This window comes from Myotis myotis, unplaced genomic scaffold (genome assembly GCF_014108235.1).
Source record: "Myotis myotis isolate mMyoMyo1 unplaced genomic scaffold, mMyoMyo1.p scaffold_m19_p_14, whole genome shotgun sequence".
NCBI classification, from domain to species: Eukaryota; Metazoa; Chordata; class Mammalia; order Chiroptera; family Vespertilionidae; genus Myotis; species Myotis myotis.
The window spans coordinates 29965396-29989209 of NW_023416318.1; the positions used below are offsets into that span (position 1 = coordinate 29965396).

Consider the following 23814-nt stretch of genomic DNA (forward strand, 5'->3'; position numbering starts at 1 on the left):
ATCAGAATGCCAGCTTTCCACCGTTTCCTCCCCTGCACTCAAGCTACTGAATGTGGCTGGAGAAAAACCATGCAAAGATGCTGACTGGTCCGAATTTAAATCAGTGACCGCTCCAGCTGTCAGGCCCTCCTTTTACATTTCTTACGGTGTGTCCCCTCTTCCCACTTCCAGCCTCCCATACCCCTCATTCTCTAATCATACTTCATTGAGAAAATAAAGGTAATCAGACAGGGACTCTTATCTTCACCCCCCCAAATCCACTCATCATGTGGAGTGGTTTCTCTCATGATGGCAGATGAATTATCCACTCCCAAATGCCTGCTGCACTGGCTCGCATCCCCTCTAACTTTCTCAAGGACTTTGTTCTTGTCATTGCCCACTCCCATTCGTTGTTAATTTGCCCTCCATTATTATGCAAACATACTGTATTTTCTTTCTTCTTCATAGCACCCTCTCTTGACCTCTGCATCATCCTCCACTACCTCTCCATTTCTCTGCTCTCTTTTACAGAAAATCTTCTCATAGGAGTAGTCAACTTCTCCCTTCCTCCCCTCCCTTCTCTCCTGGATCCGCGTCAATCAAGAGCCAACCCCACCTTTCCACTGAGTCTGCTCCTGTAAGGCCCCTAATGGCCTCCTTCCTGCAAATTCAGGGGTGACTTCCTGATCTTACCTTCTCAGCAGCTCAGTAACATTTGATACAACTGACCATTCCTCCTTCTTAAAATCCACTTTTCTCTTGGCTTCTGGGACATCTTACTCTGCTTTATCCTCCCCAGCTGCTGGCCTCAGTTTCCCTTCCTGGATTCCCTCCTCTGTGTGACCTCATTGTTGAAGGGCCCCATGTTTATTCCTCAGACTCTTTCCTTGGGTAGGAGAGGAAAAACTTTTTTTCTCTACCCTCTTAGGTTCTGTTTCTGGGGTCCTGCAAATTAAATTGACAAAAGCCAGAGTAACAGGAAAAGGGCTTATTATGTATGTATATTGGAAGGATGGGCCTTTATAGAAAAGAATTGAATACCCAAAAAAGCAATTAGGCCAGGGGCTTATACACCAGCTTAACGAAGAGCAATAAATTGTGCAGAAGTTATAAGACAAAGGAAAAGGGGCTTGGGCTTTTAGGAGTGGTGAATTGTAGAAGATAAATATATAGGGAAGCTAACGGAAGATAAAGGTTATTTTAGTAACATTTGTTTTGCAGACTTAATCTTATGCAGTTTCAGGTGATAGAAGTGTCTCTGGTGATTAAGAGTTTCTGGTACAGTTGAAGGGAAGGGGACATCTTCACAAAAGGAAATGTATACCCTACATTTAGGCTGATAGGGGAAGAGTAGGGGCAGATAGGGGAAGAGTGTCTGGTGTTTCTCCACTGCCTTCAGTTCAAAATAATCCTTATGCCAAAGCTGTATATATTAGGTGTATACAGCTGATCCCTTCACCCCGTGACTTTAAATCCATCTGTCTGCTGATGACTTCCAGGTGAAAAAACCCCGATCCACCACCATACTAAGCCTCAAGACCACAGGTCCAACTGCCTCCTTGGCATCTTCATGTAGATGTCTAATACCTGTCAAAACTTAAAAGATCAGAATAGAACTCTTGACTCTATCCTATCACAGTCTTCCTCGCCTCAATAAATAGCACTTGAGGAACTGCCTTGATACCTCTTCCTCCCTAATCTCCCATATCCATCATCAAATTCTCTCAGTTCAATCTTCAAAATACATTCTAATTCCATCCACTTGTGCCCATGCCTATGGCAACTGGTCTACTCCAGCCACCACCATCGTCTGTTGCTGGGGTAACTGGGTCAGTCTCTTAATCAACCCCCAGCTTCCTCTCTGCGTCTTGATGACCTCTTCTCCATACAGCAGCCTAAATGATCTTTCAATGTGTCAATCAGATCAAGTCCTTCCTTAACTTGAAACCCTTCCATGACTTCCCATTGCAGGAAATCTGGCTCTTCACCACAGCCTGCAAGGTCCTGCATCATCTGGCCCTGCTCCTTTTCAGCCTCACTGGCACTGCTCTGTTTCGCTCAGCTCACTTCAGCTAAACTGGACTTATTAGACCCCAGGGCATTTGTACTTGCTGTTCTTACTCCTTGGAGCACGGCTCCCTGACTCTTAGACTCACTTCTTAACTGCATTCAAGCTTCAATGTCTATGGCTAAAATGCCACATCTTGAGGAGCCTTCCCTGACCACCATGACTATAGCAATGTCCCCCACTCACCTCCAGCCACTGTCCATCTCACTTACATGAACCATCTGGCTCATGCATTTGTTTATTTGTTTGTTGTCTGATTGGCCACTTCCTGCTCTACCAAAGCAGGGTTCTTGTCTCTCTCAGTCACTGTTATATTCCCACGGCCTAGCCCAGCACCTGATGTTTACTGAACAAATGAATGAACTTCCAAAGCTTCCATTTTAACACCTATAAAGTGGGAATAATAAGAGTGCCTATCTCACATGGTCGTTGGGAGAATTATGAGACAATGAATGTAGGTGCTTAGTCTACATTTCATAAGCATTTCATAAGCACTCTAAAGTGAGCTAGCTTTTTTTATTATTATTATTAATTAGTAATTTGGCCCAGGCCACAAAGTGAATGGCAAAGCTGGACCCTGAGCTGAGGACACGTAAAACTGCTTTGGTAGGTTTAGGTCAGATCAGAGGGCCTTGCAAGCCAGACAGAAACATTTGGACTTGGCCATTAGGAGCAATAAGCTTAGCTATTATATGTTCTTGAGCAGAAGTGTAATGTGATGATGAGTGCTTTAGAAGAGCATTCTGGCTGATTAGTCACTATTTAGTTACACCATTAAATTAGGCATCTAGTTAGTCTAAATTGTTGGTCTCTAGACTGCCTGGAAACATCCAGATAATTGTGAAATCCCTTGTTTTGGCTGTTCACCTCGAACATTTAAATCAGCCCACTACCAGCTGTCCCTCCACTTTGTGGGGAGCTTACATGTCTCTCTGGGTAGAAATCCTTGAGGAGTGTGTACTTAGTTTGTATATTCAGCTCTGAACTGCAGTGTGATTCCAAACTCATTCAAAAGGATTGCCAGTGTGTATTATTTCTTCATGAGCTCTAAGTGGCTCAAGAGCTATGATATTTATCATTGTGTTTTATAGCTACTGGCATACACACTTTGAACAAAGAGCAGAATTTGGCATGTTAGCAGCTATATATAACTCTGACAATGACGTCTGCCTCACAGGGTCATGGGGAGGACCCTCATATAATAGGCGGAGGGTCAGTAAATGTTTGTTCATTTGTTTATGTGGGAACTCAGGATGTTGAATGTTTATAATGCAGAGTGATTGGGCAGAGGGGGCAAGGGATAGGGGCCAGAGATTTCTCCCCCCTGGCTTGCATAGTTCCTGACAAAAAGTCTATGATTTTTGTCTTTGTATATAAGTAATGTGCCCCTTTTTCCCCCTCTGGAGAGAGAGAGTGAGAGCAAGAAACATCAGTTTGTTGTTCTACTCATTCATGCATTCTTTGGTGGATTCTTGTATGTGCCCTGACCAGGAATCAAACCCACAACCTTAGTATATTGGGATGATGCTCTAATCAACTGAGCTACCCAGTCAAGGCTTTCTCTGGTTGCTTTTAAGATTTTCTTTTCATCCTTGATTTTCAGCAATTTGATTTCAATGTTCTTTGGTATTTTCGTTGTGTTTATCCTACTATGGAATTACTGAACTTCCTGGATCTGTGTTTATAAATGTTACCATTTTTTTTCATATATCTTTATTGTTACACCACCATCTATTTTTGGACTTTAATTACACATATGTTAGACCACCTGATATTGTCTCACAGGTAACTGATGCTCTTTGCTTTCTTTCTTTCTTTCTTTTTCTCTTTTTCAGACTTTTTTTTCCCTCACTGTGCTTTAGTTTGGATAATTGTTATTGCTATGTCTTCAAATTCAGTCTTTTTTTTCTGCAGTGTCTAAGCTACAGTTAATCTTATCCAGTGACATTTTAATTTCAGATATTGTATTTTTTTTTATCTCTGCAAGTTCCACTTAGTTCTTTTTCATTTTGTTCATTTCTTTCCTCATTTTCTTTATCTTTTCCTTTATATCCTTGAGTATATTTAACATATTTGTAACAGCTGTTTAAATGTCTTTGCTGTTAATTTCCTGATCACTAGCATTTCTGGGTCTGTTTCCATTGACCAATTTTTTTTCCTTTTGTTTGTAGATTACGCCTTCTTGCTTCTTTGCTAGTTTGATAATTTATTAGAGACACTGTAAATTTTACATTGTTGGTTCTTGATTATGTTGTACTCCATCAAAAAGGGTTGGACTTTGTTCTGGCAGAAACTTAGGTTCCTCATACTAGTAGGTAAGTTTGACATTTTCCAGGCTTGGTTTTAAGCTTTTTATAGGCTGGTCTAAAGGAGCCTTTCTCTGGAACTATTTAGCCACACTATTCAGGCATAACCTTTCTGGGGTCTCTACTATTCAGTGTATTTATTGAAACCTTGGCACCCTGGCAGGTTGAAACTTGGGTGGTTTCTGGATCTGTGAATTGTTTGGCTTACAACTATAGCAATTGTTCTTTCCTGGAAGTTGTTTTTTTCCTTGGTCTTGAGGAGCTTCACCCTATACCCGCACAGACTGTTATTCAGCCAAAGATTCAAGAGAACCCCTGACGCAAATTTCAGGAGCTCTTTCTCTTGATGGTTCCTTCCTCTCTGGTTACTGCCTTTGCTATCGCTGCCTTGTCCTCCTTTAACTTAAATCTGTCTCCTCAACTCAGTGAAACTGCCCCACTCTGGGTACTCCTCCCTCCATTGCTACCTGAAAATTGCCTCTAGGCATAAAACCAGGGCAATCAAAGGTCTCACATTGTTTGTTTCCCTTCTCTCACGTATCATAATCCTAAACTACTAGTTTTCCAGTATCTGAAAATAATTGTTTAGTAGATTTTATCCAATTTCCTAGATGTTTATGGTAGGAGGGAAGTCTAGATCCAGCTATAGCCTCATGGCCTGAAGCAAAAGTAAGTGGTTAGATTCTGGATATGTTTTGAAAGTAGATTGGTAGGATTTGCTAATGGATCAGATACAGGATATGAGGGAAAAAAGACTAAAAGGACTCTAAGACTTTTTACATTAGCCACTGAAAGGATGGATTTGCCATTTACTGAGATGAGGAAGACTGTAGTAGAATCAAGGAGGAGGGTGGCTGGGGGAGAGAGATGAGAATCAAGAACTTAGTTTTGAAAAATATAATTTTGACATGTTATCCAACTTAGACTTCAAGTTAGATGTCTGTTGGATAGTTAGATATGCAAGTCTAGAACTCAAGGGAGAGGCTGAGATACATATTTGGAACTTATTAGCCTACTAGAGGCCCTGTACATGAAATTAGTGCGGGGGGGGGGGGACCCTCAATCTAGCCTGCGCCCTCTCACAGTCCGGGAGCCCTCAGGAGATGTCCAACTGATGGCTTAGGCCCACTCCCCGTGGGGAACGGGCCTAAGCCGTCAGTCACACATCCTTAGCACTTCTTCAGAGGCAGCAGTGAGCTTGGCTTCTGGCTGAGTGGCACTCCCCCTGTGGGATCACACTGACGCTCCTACATTGAGTGTCTGCCCCCTGGTGGTCAGTGCGTGTCATAGTGACCGGTCGTTTTGCCATTCCGTCAATTTGCATATTAACATTTTATTATATAGGATAAACCACTAGTTATTAACCCTGGCTGCAGTGGTACTACAATCACTTAAGAAACTTAGAGAGAGAAAAAATCAATGTTCAGACTTGACCCTAAGCCTATTCAATCAGAATCTCTGGGGATCAGACCTAGGAATTGATATTTTTTAAAGTTCTTCAGATTATTCTAATGTGCAGGCAGAGGAGAGACCCACTCCTAAGTGTTATTTAAAGCCCTGCCAAAGGTCAGCTAAGACAGTGGTTCTCAGCCCTGGCTGCATATTAAAATTACCGGGAGAGTTTTAAAAAGTCTTCATGCTCAGGCCGTTCTCCCCTCCCCCCACCCTCCAACAATCCAATTGCATCATACTCTCTGGTGGTGGGGCTTAGAAACTAGTGTTTTGTTAAACTCTTCAGATAACTCCAATGTACAGCCAGACTGAACCCCTGATTCCAGGGAGTGATCAGGGGACCCAGAAGAGAAGAGATCTGAAGACTGAACCTTAGTGTCTGAAAGATGAAGGAGTGGCTAAGCTAGAAGGAGAACCAGGAGAGAGAGGGTGGCAAGCTTCCCCCAGATGTCTGAACTGTGGCTGTCCATTCCCATTAAAGAATTAAAAATAGAAGATCAGTGTGCATAGGTGGGGCTGTGGACTCGTGTTTCTCTGTAGGTCAGTGGGTGTTTCCCAGGGTTCTTCTTCTCCTTCCCTTCCTCAGCTGTCACCTTCCCTGAGCTGCATTCTCCCTCATCACTCACCACTCATTCCCCGGCTGTCCACCTTCCACAAATCATGTTGAAATTCCTTATCCACTGGAAACCTCCCTCCCCATTCTCAGTGTTGTTGCTGGTTTACACATTTATATCCCTTTAGCGTCATTTTCATAGGGTCTTAGGGGGAGAGCAGATAAATTCAGGTGATTAGATGATTATCTTAAACCAGAAATCTACCAATCTTTTAAAATGTGAGGACCGCCCGGCTGGCGTGGCTCAGTGGTTGAGCGGAGAGCTATGAATCAGGAGGTCACGGTTCGATTCCCAGTCAGGGCGCATGTCTGGGTTGCAGGCTTGATCCCCAGTGTGGGGTGTGCAGGAGGCAGCCAATCAATGATTCTCTCTCACTGATATTTCTATCTCTCCGTCTTCCTTCCTCTCTGAAATCAATAAAAAAAAATAAATAAATAAAAGCTCTACTTCTTGCCGAAACCGGTTTGGCTCAGTGGATAGAGCGTCGGCCTGTGGACTGAGAGGTCCCAGGTTCAGTTCCAGTCGGGGGCATGTAACTGGGTTGCGGGCATATCCCCAGTGGGAGATGTGCAGGAGGCAGCTGATCGATGATTCTCTCTCATCGATGTTTCTAACTCTATCTCTCTCCCTTCCTCTCTGTAAAAAATCAATAAAATATATATTTAAAAAAAAAAAAGCTCTACTTCTTTCAGAGCAAACTTTAAAAAAAAAATGTGAGGAGCACTTTAAATGCTAGAAATGTTTTTACAGAATCCATATGATGGAAGTCACATATACCACTTTCGGTATCCATTAATAGGAAAAATGCATATTGATAGAAAGTCTTCTGAATTAACTCACTACCACTTTTAAATGCATTAATGGTTTTACATTTACATATATTTGGAAACTAATAGCACAAGAATGTAGGAGAAAGTTATTAGGGCTGAGAACAATGCTCAGTGAACAAATAGATTCAGACACCTTTGCAATCATTGCAGAGTTGTAGGAGTCCACATTATCACGGCCCCATAGCTCTAGGCCCTGGGAAGCCATTAGAAGTTTTAGAATGGGGGAGGGGATGTTCTGGGGGCACTTGAGTTCATAAACATAATTGATTTCAGAGAGGAAGGGAGAGGGAGAGATAGAAACATCAATGATGCAAGAGAATCATTGATTGGCTGTCTCCTGCACGCCCCCTACTGGGGATCAAGCCCACAACCCAGGCATCTGCCCTTGATCACATTCGAACCTGGGGACCCTTCAGTCTGCAGGCCAACACTCTATCCACTGAGCCAAACCGGCCAGGATGGCACTTAAGTTCTTGCTTCCTTTACAGCTTTCCCTGTCCCTAGTGGTCTCTTTCTCTGGGAGATGAATGTGGTGTGGGTTCCTCTTCAAGAGAGCATGTAGATAAGCCAGCTGGCCTCCTGAGCAAATTACTTACCCAAAGAAAGCAAAGGAATTTTCATGAAATCGAGGCATTTTTATTCTACCACCTTCCCTTCCTCCCATCTTCCTTATCCCCTATCTTTAGGAATTCTGTTCCTTGTTCTCTCACAGGTCAAGTGGTCAACATGTCCAAGCCCTTTGTGAAGCACTGTACACACTTTATCTCATTTACTCCTCACCATCCTGTGGAAGTAGGTACAATTCATATCCTTACTTTACATATGAGGTAACTGAGGCAAAGAGAAGTTAAAGGGCTTTCTCAGATGGACGAGCTAGTGAGCGTTCCACCCCCCACGGCATAGTTGGCGCTGTCTGAATGAGAAATTTAGAGACATAAAAGGTTCCAAATGACTGAGTTGGAGAAGGACACTGAGCTATATCCAGGCCTCCCACGGGGTCCATCCTCTGGCAGCAGCCTGCCCGGTCTCCTCCAGGATTCTACAAGCTGGACCCAAACTCTCCACGACTGAGTGTGGTCAGCACTCCCCTTTGCTGCACCCTCATCTCGAGTCAAACAGAACCTGGTACCGTGCATCTCTGAGTCTTCACTACAGCAGTACCTCCCTCCGCCCAGAATGCCCTCTCCTGTCCTCTCCCCTCCCTCAACCCAAGTCCAGGTAGCAGTCAAGGACCACTTCCTCTGCAGAGCCCACCCTGACAGTTCAGGCTTCACTGACCCTCCTTCCTCGTTCGGTTCTGCCTGTGATGATCTGACCACACCTGTGTGACTTCCCTCCCCACCAGCCTGTTAGACCCGGCCCTAACAAATAATGACAAAAGGAATTGTCTTTAATTCATTAAAATAATATCTACTTATTATAGAACACCTGAAAAGAAGGAAGCACAAAGAAGTAAAAGAAAAAACTCCCACATATTTCCACCAGTAAAGTAGAACTACTACGGAGAGTTTGCCTTCGAGTCTTTTTTTTCTGGACAAAATTTGGGATCTTTCTTTTCCTATGTATTCTTTTTTAAATATATTCTATTGATTTTTTACAGAGAGGAAGGGAGAGGGATAGAGAGTTAGAAACATCGATGAGAGAGAAACATCCATCAGCTGCCTCCTGCACACACCCTACTGGGGATGTACCCCAACCAAGGTTCATGCCCTTGACCGGAATCGAACCTGGGACCCTTTAGTCCGCAGGCTGACGCTCTATCCACTGAGCCAAACTGGTTAGGGCTCTTTTCCTATATTGACATATGACGTACACATAAGCTTTCCCAAGCATCCCTGTGTTTGGAAGCACAGTAGCCTGGGAGATGTGCTGTAGTTTGTCAGGAGGACGACTGCATCCCCCTCAGCCTTAGCCCAGGGACCTCCAAGGAGAGGCCTGGTGAAGACTGTGTGAGTGAGTCACTGGTTGTCTGGGGGGTGGAACGAAGGTGGGTTATGTTTGGTGCGTGATACGTGTTAGGTCCAGGGGGGCCATTCAGGAAGCTGGAAAATTACAGAGCGCTCATGCTGGGCCCATGTCTGCCAAGAAACGGCATTTAAAATGTATCTCATGAAATTCTAACTTTTGCAATCTATGAGCTGGGCAGGCAGAAAAGCGCACAGAACTGATGTGTTCAGTGAGAACACTGGGACAATGGCGCTGGCCATCTCGAGGGCCTGGGAAGGTGGGGCTGGGAAGAGAAAGGAGAGTCCCTGGCACTCGGAGCTGACAGGTGGAGGCCCGCACAGAGGCGCCAGGGCTCCCCCGGGTTACGAGGCTGAGGCACAGGCTGAGACTACCCTAGGAACTGGTACCGTGAGAACTCCTTTGGCCTAGCTGATCCCTGAGACATCATGTGAGTGTTAAGGGGGAGTTGGGTGGGGATGGGGCAGTACAGGGAAGGCCTGGCATGTCTGTGAGCCTGTCAGGGTGAAGATCAGTCTTTGCTTTCGTCTAAAAGGGAAAGGCAGTCCAAAAGGAGAGGTGAAATTAGTGGTGGTGTTTCTAGAATGTTGCTTGGCCTTTCATTGCCACCCAGAGCTGAGGGAAGGCAGGCCCCAGGGACCTGGCACCACATCTGGGGGTCCCCTGCTCCCAGGGGCATCTTCCTGCCTTCGTGGTGGAAAGAACCCCCGCCCCCCTCCCATCATCAGCAGAAGCTGCTCTGAGAATCGAAGCTGGGTGGATGGTGCTTCCCTCATTGGCAGAGAGATGGGAAATAAAGACTTTAAAGATGTTACACACCCTTCTACAGACCTCTAGAATCACAGCTGCAGGGAGGAGCAGGAGGGAGGACCCACCCCAGCCCAGCTTGCAGGCCCAGCTCCCAGGAGACCAGTCCATGGGCAGCATCCACAGCCTCATGACCACTCTGATCGCCCATGTCCTTTTTTCCCAAAGAGCCAACAGAACCCACACCTGGGGGAATACACCCCATTGCCTTTTGGGGTGTCTGTCCAGCTACGGGGCAGGAGCACGTAGCAGGACAGCTGAGCTTCTGACAGGCTTCCACTCTGAGAGCCCTGGACAGTGCTGTCAGAGATCAGAGACCTGCAGAGGGAGGGTCAGCGACTGTGAGGCCACCACCCAAATTCTGACACACACACACACACACACACACACACACACACACACACACACACCCTACTTTCTTGCCTTGGACCATGCCATTCAGAGGCTCAGACTGTGCATCTGAAAACTAAAGATAATAGCAGCTGCCTCCTAGATAATTGGGAGGCAATAAACTGTGTGTGAAAATTACCTTTAAAGCCATAAATCCCATAGAAGCCTAGTAAGGAAAGCAGCACAGGGTAGCGATCAGAGCTAAAGGCAGTTGTCATCTGTGCTTGTTGTGGGGGTTGCTCTCCGCTGCGGTGGTGGCTGCGCCAGGGTCTGCGACACAGTGCCCAGGCAGCTCTTCCCCGCAGTCACATTGACACACCTGATCAAGGAAGTTAAAGTCCCCGCCTCAAGTAATGCCTTTAATGGCATCACATCCACATTTCAGGGCGCAGACTGACCCGAGCATTCACCCGCCCAGGGGTATGAAGTGTTTCCACTCGCCAGCGCTGAAAACCGGCGAGCTTCCCTGTCTTTTCTGCTGGTCACTGTGGCTAGCACTGCTCCCCCCACACCTGAGTGCTTTGCAGGCAGCAGGAGCCTGGATGCCACCCCCTGACGTTGCTGCTCTCAGCTTACACACTGTCCCTGCTGAGGCCCTCAAGAGTCGCTGTGCAGCAGTGATTTCTCTGATAAAACGAGAACGTGTGCAATGAGGCCAGGGTCCAGCTGAAACCTCCCGTAGGCTTCTGAAAGCTCCGTCCGGCTGCAAGACTCCAGAACAAGCCCAGGGTGGCTGGCCCCACCCCCAGAAGACCCTCCCCTCAGACCTCCCAGGAAGCGGAGCAGGAAGGGAGGACAGTGGCAGAGGCACCTTACAGTTATAAAGGTCTGAGTCTATAGTAGTCCCCTTATTGCGTGGGATAAGTTCCAAGATCCAGGGGATGCCTGAAACAGCAGACAGTACCAACCATATGTACTCTATGATTTTTCCCATACATACATACATATTTTTTCAGTTAAAGGAAGCACTTTACAGCTTCTCTTTGGCAGGTCTGAATTGCCAGCATCACTACTCTTGTACTTCAGGGCCATTATTAAGTAAAATAAGGGTTATTTGAACCCAAGCACCTCGATACCATGACAGTCCATCTGGTAACCCAGAGGGCTATAAAGTGGGCAGGTAGCATACACAGCCTGGATATGCTGGACAAAGGGATGATTCACATCCTGGGCCGGACAGAATAGGATGGTATGACATTTCATCATGCTACTCAGAAGTACATGCAATTTAAAACTTATCTATTATTTCTGGAATTTCCCTCTTAATATTTTCAGACTGTGGTTGGCTGTGGGTAACTGAAACCACTCGAAGCAAAGCCATGGACAAGGGGAGACTACTGTGATTTTATTTAAAAAAAAAACACCCAACACCACTTATTCTGTTTATCGAGCACCTACTAAATACCCAGGATTGTGTTGGATCTGAGTGAGACTAGAATTGTGACTCGTGGACAAAAGCACTGCTCCTGGGGCCGTGCACATCCTGGAGAGCTTGTGAAAAGCAGTCAGCTCTGGGCAGTCCCCTGTGCTAAGAAGACTAGACTCCACCCCTGGAGCCCAAGCCCCCGGTGGGGGTGAGGAGAGCTGGCATCAGAGACACCTGAGGGGAGGGCACCTGAAGACCAGGGGCCTGAGCAGGGCCTGAGCGTGTGCGCCTGGCTGAAGGAGCCCAGCAGGTCTGGCGGAAGCAGCTGGTTCCTTGGCTGCCCCCATCTTGCCTGGGAGGTTATTTCTCTGTATATAAATAGTCCCCTGCAGTTAGCAGGATAAATATAAACACAGCCTCCTGATCACAGCTCAGAAACCAAGCTTTGCATCTGAGCTTCCTGCTGCCACCGCTGCTGTAAAACACAGGATGCGCAAGGGGAAGCATGCAGGCCTCTGCAGCCGAGCACGGGCGCATCAATTCCCTCGGCCGCCACGAAGGAGTGCACAGCCCGGGGGCTTCTGGCTCACAATTCTGGGGGCCAGAAGTCCAAGCTCAAGGTGCAGCAGGATTGGGGTGTTTAGGCCTCTCTTCTTGACGTGTAGGTGGGCTGTCTTCTGTGTCTTCACATGGTCTTCCCTCTGTGCGTGTCTGTGTCCTACTCTCCTTATAAGGATACCAGGCATAGGCAGGGCCTACTTGCACGACCTCATTTTACCTCAGTCACCTCCTTGCAAGCCCTATCAGCTACAGCCACATTCCAAGCTACTGCAGGGTTAGGGCTTTAACTTACGCATTTGGGGGAACAAGAGGCCCTGGAGGCCATCCCTCTGCCTTCAGACTGACACATGTCAGAACCTTCCTTGGCAAAGGAGGGCCAGTCTGCATTTTAAAGGCCACCTTGGAGAAAGAGATTCCATATATTTGGTGGGACTATGCTAACTTGAAGATTTCTGGAAATTGCTGTTGCTTAGTACATGTGACTAAAAGCCAGCTTACTTCCACAAAGGATGTGAACAGATTTAAGTGATAAAACTAGAATAAGCCAAACTGTATGCTCAAAGAGGCCAGGGTGGTCACCTAGTCTAGTGCTTGCACATAGCAGGCATTCAACAGACGTTGTGAACAGGAGAAAGAAGGGGGAGGGACAAATTACGGAAGCCAAAAAATAATCGAAAATTGATGAGAAATGTACCAGCTGCCGGGACACAGTCCGATAGCAATTGCTCACAATACCTTGGCTCTGCGTGTCCACGGAGCCAGCAAACCCTGGCACTCAGTGTGTGGGAGCCAGGGCACAAGTGCTCCTAGAAAACCAACACTTCAGATCCTGAATTCAAGAAGAAATGAATCTAGTGCATCTTTAAGTAAGGGACATGGGAAATGATTTTTTTCCTTTGGTTTTGCAAAAGACACAGACATCATCTTCAAAGGGGTGTTTCTACCATTCCTTCCCAAAGGCAGGAGGTTAAACATTCAATCACAGTGAAAGCATTTCAGTCGCAGTGGAGAGCAAGGATAATAGGGTCCATCATTGCTATTTCCTGATGACCGGACTTAATATAGAAATAGCATCCTTATTGCTGAGGGTCTCCGGGCTCTCGTTCATGGCCTTTAATGGGGAGAGCCAGTGCCTGGCACGTAAATATTTGTTGTGTGAAGACATCCCTGGGACACCTTATCCATGTGATCCTGACTCTACATCCCAATCCAGAACCCACAGACCCTCCCCCACCACCTCCACCTGCTTGGCTAAGGCATCTTTATTATTTGGCCAGTGGCACCTCCTCTGGGAAGCCCTCCCAGACCTTTTCTCTTGTGTCTTGGCTTCCTGTGATGTCTCCTATGCTGTCGTTTTCATAGGGTATCATTCTCTTGAGAACAGGGACCTTGCCGCATTCATTTTTATTTATAAATTTAAAAAAAAAACAAAAACAATGCTTGTTGGGGGAGAAGTTTTGGTTTTAAAAGTAGTAACTGCCCCATTTGCACCACAGGAAGTGTGAAATATTCATAACAACATACAGAAGATAATTAAAATAAGAATCACCTATATTTCCACAACCTAGAGGCATGCTCCACCTATGAATTAAATACCTGTGTGTTCACACACATGCACAGTTAGAGCCAAATAAAGTAGAAGATTGGAAGGAGTTTCTTTGAAAAGCAATAATGAGTGGCATCCAATAAAAGGCTGTGCTGGAATGCTGAGCGCAGAACCATTTTGAGAAGTTGAAAGCAGCCCCAGAGAGCAGGGCATGGGCCTGGCACTCACAGCAGGGCTGGGGTGCTCAGATGTGGCACGTCACCCCTCCAGCACACGGCAACCTGCATCAGACAGTACTACTTTATGACCATGACCGAGTGAGATGGAAACAAGACCACTCACCCATAACCATCTCTGAACAAAGACCAAGAAGAACATTTTCCAAACCACACACAAAAATGACCCAGCACCCCTATCTGGTTAAGGTGAGCGACTCCTGTTTCCTCTCCAATCACAGCTTTGGCCTTGTCACCTCCTATCCGTTATTCCCACCTCCTAGGTAAGAAATACCAAGAGACCCAATCCCAGAAATATCCCTGCTCCCTGCAGCACCCAATCCACAGCACAGCCTTGCTTCCTTGAGCCCTCCCCAGAGTGGCCTAACTCAAGCCCAAATTCTGACTAAGTCCTTTCTGCTGCCCGCTGGCTGAGATGCCCCGCAGCTCCCCGTGGTGCCCCGGCTCCCTTGTGGTAGTGAGTCCATACACTCAATTTTTGTTTTGTTTTGTTAATCTTCACCCGAGGATATTTTTCCATTGATTTTTAGAGAGAGTGGAAGGGAAGGGAGGAGGAGGGAGGGAGGGAGGTAGAGAGAGAGACAGACAGACAGCAATGCGAGAGACACACTGATTGGTTTTGAGCCTGCAATCGAGGTATGTGCCCTTGACCGGAATCAAACCTGGGGCCCTTCAGTCCATGGGCCAATGCTCTATCCACTGAGCCAAACTGGCTAGGGCGGTACACCCAATTTTATTCAACGTCAGGTGTGTTCATGTGGTTGCGGGGCATGGACAATGTCACACATCACCGTGTTCCTTTCCCAGCCCTTTCCTGGCACATTGCAGGCATCAAGAATACGTTAGGTGAATTCATTAAAACTAAGATGAAACAAGTTTCTGGTACAGTGCCTGCTGGTGACCACTAGACAAACTGCCACTTCTGTCAGGAATTTAGCAGCTGTCCCCTAGGCGCCTGCATTACAGAGGCTGAGAGGACATCTGAGACCTGGGCTGTGTGACAACACAGAAAAACGCAAAGGCTTAAATGGTGCCCTGGGTCAGTAGTCACTGGTACCGGGCCACCGCGAGCAGCACATGACTAAACGAACGTGCTGCTAGGGGATGCGTGGATGCAGAGAGAAGGGAAAGGATGTCAAGCTGTCGCAGACCTTGAAAGGCGGGAATGGCAGGTGCACAGACGTGGAGGAGAGACCGTTCGTGGTACACGTCTGCTGGACACGGGGCTGTGCAGGCTGGGGCTCTGCCTGTCCTGCTCCCCCCCGTCGCCACAGTGCCTGACACAGAGCAGGCTTTCAGTTAGTGCCTCCCCTGTCTTCCCTGGCCCTGAATTTAGTCTCTACCACAGTTCTGGGCTGAGGCTAGGGCTCTGCTCTTTTTGTGAGGGGCGGAGGGGGGAGGAGGGGCGGGGGGCGGTGATCTCACTTCTGAATTAGTCACAGAGAGACAGGGACAGATCTGAGGGAGGAGGGGACAGGGCAAGGCTGGGCTCTGTCAGTGAGTCACCCTCCTGCCAGCTCCAGCTCCCAGGGCCTGACAGCTGCTCCCGGGAGGTCACTCAGGAGGAGCCGCCCCGGAGGCAGGAGTGGTTACCCAGCTTTTAATAACTCATTTTGCTGAATGATTTGTGGGGAGGAGAGAAAGCCTTAATCACACAGATGAAGTGCAGAGTCTCGGGGCTGGATCAAGTCACCCCTTTGGCGAGGAAAGCAGTGCCACGGCCCAAAGGCAATTCTCAAGATCACTTGCCCATTGCTCACCATTTACCCAAACTTTTCTGATGTAAGAACTCACCCACCTGCAGCCTGTGGGCTTCAGTCTCCTCCTAGATCCCTGCCCTCTCAGCCACCCCCACCTGCCCTCCTGCCCTCCTCAAACAGAGCACATCCTGCCAAAGGCCCCACCGAACAAGCCAGAAGCAAACAGGAAAATGGGGAGGGCCCCGCTTTCTCCAAGGCCTTGCTGGCCGCTGCCTCTTCGGCCTGAGTCATGGAGCGTCCAGTACCAGCCCAGCCCCGCACCGGCTCTGAGCAAAGGGAACCGTGCACGCAGCCCTCGGGGAGCTGTCTGTCCATCTCGTGTGCAACTTAGACCAATCCACAAACACCAACAAACAGAGCAGCCCGGCCGCAACTTTCCCACAAGAGTGCCATTTGCCAGCACCCCACCTGCTGCCACACTGTTTGGGGACCGGAGAAGGTGGTGCCTCCCTCTAGCGGGGCCTCTCCCCCAGCTCAGGGCAAACCCGGAGGGGATGTTGTCCCTCACCTGGAACCACTGAGGAAACTCACCTGGAACCTCCTGAGGCAAAGGGAGGTGAAAGGGCAGCAAGTCAATGATAGAGTCTGTCTTGGGGGAGTCTTTCCTTGTCGTCCAAAATTCCTAGTCAAGGCCTGTCTGTACCTCGCATCAGGTAAAATCGTGATGCACTTCAGCTGTGATGCAAAGGCCACGCCTCGCACGTGGAGCTTCCTGGTTGAGCTTGCTGTGTTTTACGCACTTTTCATGGCCCTGGCACTGTGGGAAGCATGGGGAAACCAACTCCTCCTTTACTCCTCACAGCAGCCTCCCGAGGTAGACGGTCATCAGGCCACTTTCAGAGGGAGAAGTAGCATGTTCCCGTGGAGGCGCCAGAGGGTGAGGCCACAGCCCCTGCTCCCAGCCTCCTCTGCTCGCACCTCTCCAAGAAAGGGGGTGCCGGTGCCCTTCCCAAGCGGCAGGAATGGCGACTTGCTGAGCTTGGCTTCTGCAGCTGGAGGTTTCAGTGCTTGTCCGTTTCTAGATGCCGGGCTGAGGAGCTGGAGACTCTCCTGGAGGTGAAGCTCAAGTTCAGCCCCAGTACAAGGTGGGAGGCAGTCCCTCCACCTTGTCCTTCTCCTTCTTGCACAGGCTCACCCACTCCATCAGCAAGAATTACTGCACATTGTCTGTGGGGCAGGCACCGAGCTGCCCGTGGGGACCAGCCAAGCCAAACCCCCCACATAGCGGCCCTGTGCACTCTCCCAGTGGGGCGCGCCTTTCTCAAACCACCACCCACCCCTCAGGCCTGAATATAAGTACCTTCTCCTCTCTGTCTTTCCCAATCACTGTATGAAGAGGCTGGTCTGGGTGCACCTGGGCCTTGGGGATAGTTTTGTTTCCCAGGTGATTCTATTGTGCAGCCAGAGTAAAAACTGCCGTGCCAGCCAGAAGCAACCTGCTTCTTTTTCTCCCCAACTCTTGTGCGTTTGGCTTTTCCCTCATCACATCGCAAGCTCCTTCCTCTACTTTCAAAGCTGGGCTCTGCCACTTGCTTGTTCTATGATCTGGGCAAGTTATTTAACCTCAGTATCTTTACCTATTAAATGACTGTGTTTATTAATCTCACAATTGGGGATGATAATCATTCTCAGTGTTATTCATCAAATCTAAGAAACTATTGATTACAAATGTACCACTACTACATACCATTAAGAAATTTAAATGCTGTCAAATAAACTCTCAGGCCATCGATTGTAAGATCCATTCCGATTTCAGGGATGTGAAAATTCAAGGGGAAAAGCTGTGACTTAGAATGAGTGAGTGCCTCGGAGTTGTTGTGAGGATGAAATGCATTGATACACATGAAGTCTTGGCAAAGTGCCTGGAAATAGTGAGGGCTCAACACCATCAGCCACTATTACCCCCCTCCACATTTTCACTCCTCACTGAATGCTTTAATGACTCTTCCCAGCCATTCTTCCAGCCCCTCTTCTCCCCAAAGGTTCTGGATTTATCCAAGCCGGTTGTCCTCCCCAGGAAAGTGACTTGGATAAGGATGACATGGACAGCCCTAAGGGTCCTAGGGAAGCCTCTCAGGTCCAGCCCTCCTCCATGGAGCATGGCCAGAAGCCTCCCTTTTTCTCCTTGAGAGTCAGTGTCTGAGCTCCAGCCACAGAGCAGCCTGACAGTAGCCCCACCCTCCACCCTCCACCCCACAGCCCACCCACACTCCCTCTGTTCCCTGTTTGGAGACGGAGGGGCACTGGAAGGCCTGGCTGCTGACCTGGCCTTGGGTGTGAGCTTCAGGCTGCTTGATTATTAAAGTGAGGCTGTTAATCCCTCCTCTGGGCAGTCAGGAAAGATCAACAAAGCATCATGATGTACACTTTAAATAGCTTACCATTTTATGTCAACGATCTATAACAATAAAAGCATAATATGCAAATCAACCAAACAGCCAAACAGCTGAACGACTATCCAGATGTCCTTGAAGACGACCTTCCAGATGAAGCCAGGGCTGCGAGGGCTGAGGCAGCCAGGCCTGCAAAGGCCTACTCTTGTAGGAATTTCATGCATAGGGGCTCTAGTATCTCAATAAATCTAAAATTAAGAACAGAAATATCAATCAAAGTATTTGAAATTGGGCAGATTCCAATCAGAAGGGGCACTGGGGATACCTTATAACATTGTTTTTTAATGCAAGTGCTTTAGCCCATTTGCATCAGAATCATCAGGGCACATTTGCTAGATGCAAATTCCTGGGTCCCTCTCCTGACCTCCTAAATAAACCTCTGGAGTGGGACCTGCCTTGAAATCTGCATGGCGGGGGAGGGGAGGGGGTTAATCCTCACCTGAGGATATTTTTCCATTGGTTTTTAGGGAGAGTAGAAGAGAAAGGGAAAGAAGAAAAACATTGATGTGAGAGAAACGCATTGATTGTTTGCCTCCTGCACAAGCCCTGACCAGGGCCCAGGCCCTGGGGGAGCCTGCAACCAAGGTACCTGCCCTTGACTGGAATCGAACCCGGGACCCTTTGGTCCACAGGCTGACGCTCTATCCAAACAGGCTAGGGCAGAATCTGCTTTTTAATCATACATTCCAGTTACTTGGAACAGCCCTGGTTTTTACATGCTGTTCAGGGGTAATTATTAGTAGTGTCTTTTTACTCTCAAAAGTACCCTGGATTGGACTGTCAATTATATTTCTCCTCCTCAGAGCTGATACTACAGAACGAACAGGACAAGGTGCCTGAGGTGGTAAGCCAAGACTTCCCGTCTTCTAGCACAGTGGGAAGGGCTCCAGGGTCAGCTCAGCCACTTACAAACTATAACATGGGCAAGTACCCTCAACTCCCTTGGCCCATGTCCTGGCCTACATTGTTGGGCTGATGATGCTTCCCTCACAGGGTGGCTGGAGGGATTTGATGTGTCCAGCATCTGGCAAAGAGGCTCCACCTAGAGCCACCGAAACAGATCAGAGCTGGCCTCCCCATCTCAATTCCAGATTCCTTGAGCTGAACTCTGGAGGCCCTGTCACTAGGGCCCCATTTGCGAAGGCGGCACCAGACAGGCTGTGCAAATGAGCTTCACAGCTTTTGTCGAAGTAGCACAATAAAGCCCCCAAGTGTCTGCTCTTTGCAAAGTGGGATGGCAGATCAATTGTGGCATAAACAAAATAGCAGGCTTGGTGCAAACCGGGGACAGATTACGCCTCTGCAGGGTGTGATTGGGGAAGGAGGGGTTCTCGGGGTGGCTGGGTTTGTCTTTTCTCTGCCTGAAGCTTCAAGGCCCCTCTCCAAAGTCAGCCTGGCTCCCACAGATTGTCAGAGCTGGGGGGACCACTCCTCCACTCTGGGAAGCGGCAGCCCAGGCAGAGACCCCACTGGCCTCAGCAGGAAGCCTGACTCCAGGGCCTCAGCTTCCCCAGAGCTCAGACCTCAGGAATTGGGTCAGTGAGAGGGACATTTGCTTTGGGTGCCCTCTGTGTTGTCAGAGAACCTTGTGACCTGCCTGTCCACTTCTGGGCAGACAGTGCCACAATCACAGCCAATCAAGCATTTGAGATCATTTTAGGCCTGCAGTCACGGCCATGAGGAGACCCCAGGACAAATTCTGGCCCAGGTTCTCTGTTGGGGCAGCAGGGAAAAGTTGTGCCCTGGCTCAGGGATGAGCTGCTGGCAGCAGAGGGGTGAGCATCTGTACAAAACCTCTAAGAAGGCAACCCAGAGACTCTGTGAGGGTAGGGACTGCATCTGTCTGGTTTTCCACCATATCCCTGAGCCTAGTATGAGGCCTGCCAAACTATGTCACCAGTACATGTCTGCTGAGGAATGAATGAATGGGTGGTGGTTGATCTTCCAGCTGCATATCTGGTGGTGCTGCCTTGTAGAGGCCCTACCTCGGTAGAGAAGGAGAACTGGGGGGCTGAGAAACAGGTCTCATTCTGGTTCTATCATTCAGGGACATCCAGGAGGACAGATGCTCATGCAGTACTGGTTGATGTGATAACCAAGCTGGCTACTTAAGTGACTAATGGGCTGGAAGCATACAGAGTGGATGTGCTGGATAAAGGGAGGATTCACGTCCTAGGCAGGATGCCATGAAATTGTACCACATTACTCAGAACGGCGGATAATTTAAAACTTATGGATTTTTTATTTGTGGAATTTTCCATTTAATATTTTCAGACCATGGTTGACCATGGGTAACTGAAACCGTTGAAAGCAAACCTGCACATAAGAAGTAAATCAGGTGATTTTTTTTTTCTAATGAACTTAAGAACTTGAATTTGACTTTAAAGAGAAGCAAAATTCCTCTATCAAATTCCTGGTTACATTGCTAATTTGGTTTTTCATTCTCTTGTGGCCAAATTCTAAATCTAGGGATATAATCCATCTTCCTCGACGTGAGGGTCATGATCATAAGATTTCTCCTAACTTGAGTCATTAGGCATAAGATCAAGACCACGGTCAGGCAAGTGGGCATTTCCTCCAAGGAATCTAGAGAATGATTAACACACAGGCTTAAGGAATTACTCTGAAAAAATATTTTCTCAGACCCTTTTAAGGAGATAGTAAGCCCAGGGAGACAAAACTCTACACACACACCCCACACACACACTTCCTGGGGCTGGCCCCACCCCACTAGCAGCACCGGTAGCCCTCCTGACACTGGGTATGAATTAACTTCTGACCTCTGCGGCAGAGGTGTTGACGGGTGCCATAGTGCTACTCAGACAGATGATTCATTTTCAGCTCAGACTCCAAGCAGCAGCGACTCTTCCTACAAAGAGATGAAACCCCCTCCTGTAACCAGAGTCAGGCAACCATGCGTCCCACCAAGAGACTACAGCCAGCAGCAGGCTGAGAGCTCAGGTTGGAGGCGCAGAGCTGCCACTCTGTGCTGCCCTGCATGGCATGAGCAGAGCCTTCTGCAGAGATCAATTGATAAAGAATCTCCTTTACAGACTGTGCTTTGAATAAGTGGGTAAGTTAAGACTTAATTATAAGAGTTCAAAGCAAATAAGCAGCTGCCCAGGCACAGAACAGAACTGCCAAGACAAAAGCGACCCCAGACACACACAGCACAGGCCGGCATTGGACCCAAACCTTTCCCTTGGTGAGGTGAGCAAGGATGACGTGGTCCTGGGGTGAGAAGAAGCTGATGCTCAATGGCAGCCATGTTTACTCTCTGACTATTGTGGCCTCCTCCTCAAAGAATCCTTTGTCAGTTTCATAAACCCCTTTTCAGAGACCATCAAATATAGCTACCGGGACTGAACACACTCTACCTGGTCCCCAGAAATCCCGTATGAAATGAAGCCTTTATGGCATTCTCTCCTAACAAGGCCCAGGTGTGCCACTGTTACATTAAAAAATCCGATTGGAGGGGTGGAAGAGCAGGTGACACTTGCTTTGCGGCATCTCAGTGGTTTGCATCTGTGCAGTGGTTTCTGTTGTGTCCTGATGGGTCCTTCCTAGTGACCACCTTGCCTCACCCATTTTGGTTTATAGATCCCCAACAGGAGGGGCCATGTCTCCTCCAACAGTTTCTGGGCTGCCAAGATCAGAAACAATGTCTCGTGCCACTAAGGGAGAGAAATGTCTGAACACTGATTCCCCTCCACCCGAGGGATACCACTCCAGACAGGAGCCATGTCATCGCCTGCATGCACACAGCGCCCACCCCCTAGCTAGGGCCTCCTGCCCAGCCGGGACCTCCCTGACCCTTGCCCTGTCTCCACAGGTTTCGGCATGACCACCCCCGCCACGGTGGGTGGGAAGGCCTTCCTCATCGCCTATGGGCTGTTTGGCTGCGCTGGGACCATCCTGTTCTTCAACCTCTTCCTGGAGCGCATCATCTCGCTGCTGGCCTTCATCATGCGCGCCTGCCGGGAGCACCAGCTGCGCCGCAGCGGCTTGCTGCCCGCCACCTTCGGCCGCGGCTCTGCGCTCTCGGAGGCCGACTGCTTGGCGGGCTGGAAGCCCTCGGTGTACCACGTGCTGCTGATTCTGGGCCTGTTCGCCGTGCTGCTGTCCTGCTGCGCCTCGGCCATGTACACCAGCGTGGAGGGCTGGGACTACGTGGACTCGCTCTACTTCTGCTTCGTCACCTTCAGCACCATCGGCTTCGGGGACCTGGTGAGCAGCCAGCACGCCGCCTACCGGAACCAGGGGCTGTACCGCCTGGGGAACTTCCTCTTCATCCTGCTCGGCGTGTGCTGCATCTACTCGCTCTTCAATGTCATCTCCATCCTCATCAAGCAGGTGCTCAACTGGATGCTGCGCAAGCTGAGCTGCCGCTGCTGCGCGCGCTGCTGCCCGGCGCCGGGCGCGCCCCTGGCCCGGCGCAACGCCATCACCCCGGGCTCCCGGCTGCGCCGCCGCCTGACTGCGCTCGGCGTCGACCCCGGGACCTGCGACAGCGACGCCGAGGGCCGCCGCCTATCGGGCGAGCTCATCTCCATGCGCGACCTCACCGCCTCCAACAAGGTATCGCTGGCGCTGCTGCAGAAGCAGCTGTCGGAGACGGCCAACGGCTACCCGCGCAGCGTGTGCGTCAACACGCGCCAGAACGGCTTCTCGGGCGGCGTGGGCGCGCTGGGCATCATGAACAACCGCCTGGCCGAGACCAGCGCCTCCAGGTAGACCGCCCGCCCGCCCTCCCGCCCGTCCGCCCGTCTGCCCGCCCGTCTGCGCGCCTCGCCGCGTGTGCCAGGGACCCCCTCCAGGCTGGGGTGCCACCAGGCGTGGCTTGCTTTCCTTCTCTCAGACGCTGGCGCTTTCTTAATCTTTATCCAATAAAATGAAACCAAAAAAAATTTTTTTAAAAAAGAAATACTATTTGGACGGGCCTGATGTTATCAGGGGCAGGTTTTTGGATAACCTGTTTTCCTTGTGGGTCCCCTCTTGGAGAACCGTGGCCCCAGCAGATTCTCCTCCAGGGAGAGAAAAAGTGGCACCCAGACCCTCACGCGATGCATACCGCAGCCAGGAGAGTGCCAGTCCTGGGTTGTGCAGACTGGCATTCAACCCGGTCCCCATGCGCATAAGCAGCCAGCAACCCCAAAACATATGGTGCAACTTTACATGGCTCAGAGTTACCTCCGCAGCATTTAGAATCCTGGCCCACCCCAGCAGCTTCCTTCTGGTCGTTAGAAGTGATATAGTCACAGTTTTGACAGATGGGGGTGGGGAGAGCCATCTGTTACCTCCTGGCGTGTATATATAGCACAGCCGCTACACACAAGTGGTGTAGTATTACGCAATGAGATGAAACACGCACCAACTCGGGGACTGTGGCGTTTCCGAGATTTGGAAATGGCAATGGTAAGGGGCTTGCTTAGCTGGCCTTTCTCAGCCTGTATTTCTCTTAGCACAGTACCCAGGGCAGCTACTTGTAATGAAGGAAATCAGGGTGGCCTGCGGGAGGGGAGCTCTGGGCTGCAGGAGCCC

The 23814-nt window shown here is 49.1% G+C and overlaps 1 protein-coding gene across 1 annotated transcript in view; it reads left to right on the forward strand.

Moving 5' to 3' along the window:
• KCNK12 (potassium two pore domain channel subfamily K member 12) overlaps positions 1 to 23049 on the forward strand; it is a 36436-nt gene extending 13387 nt beyond the window's left edge. Inside the window, exon 2 of the mRNA XM_036334649.1 lies at positions 22106 to 23049. Within this exon, the coding sequence (XP_036190542.1) occupies positions 22106 to 23007 (902 nt within the window). The 3' untranslated portion in view covers positions 23008 to 23049. The remainder of the gene's footprint in view (positions 1 to 22105) is intronic.
• Positions 23050 to 23814: the final 765 nt, after the last annotated feature.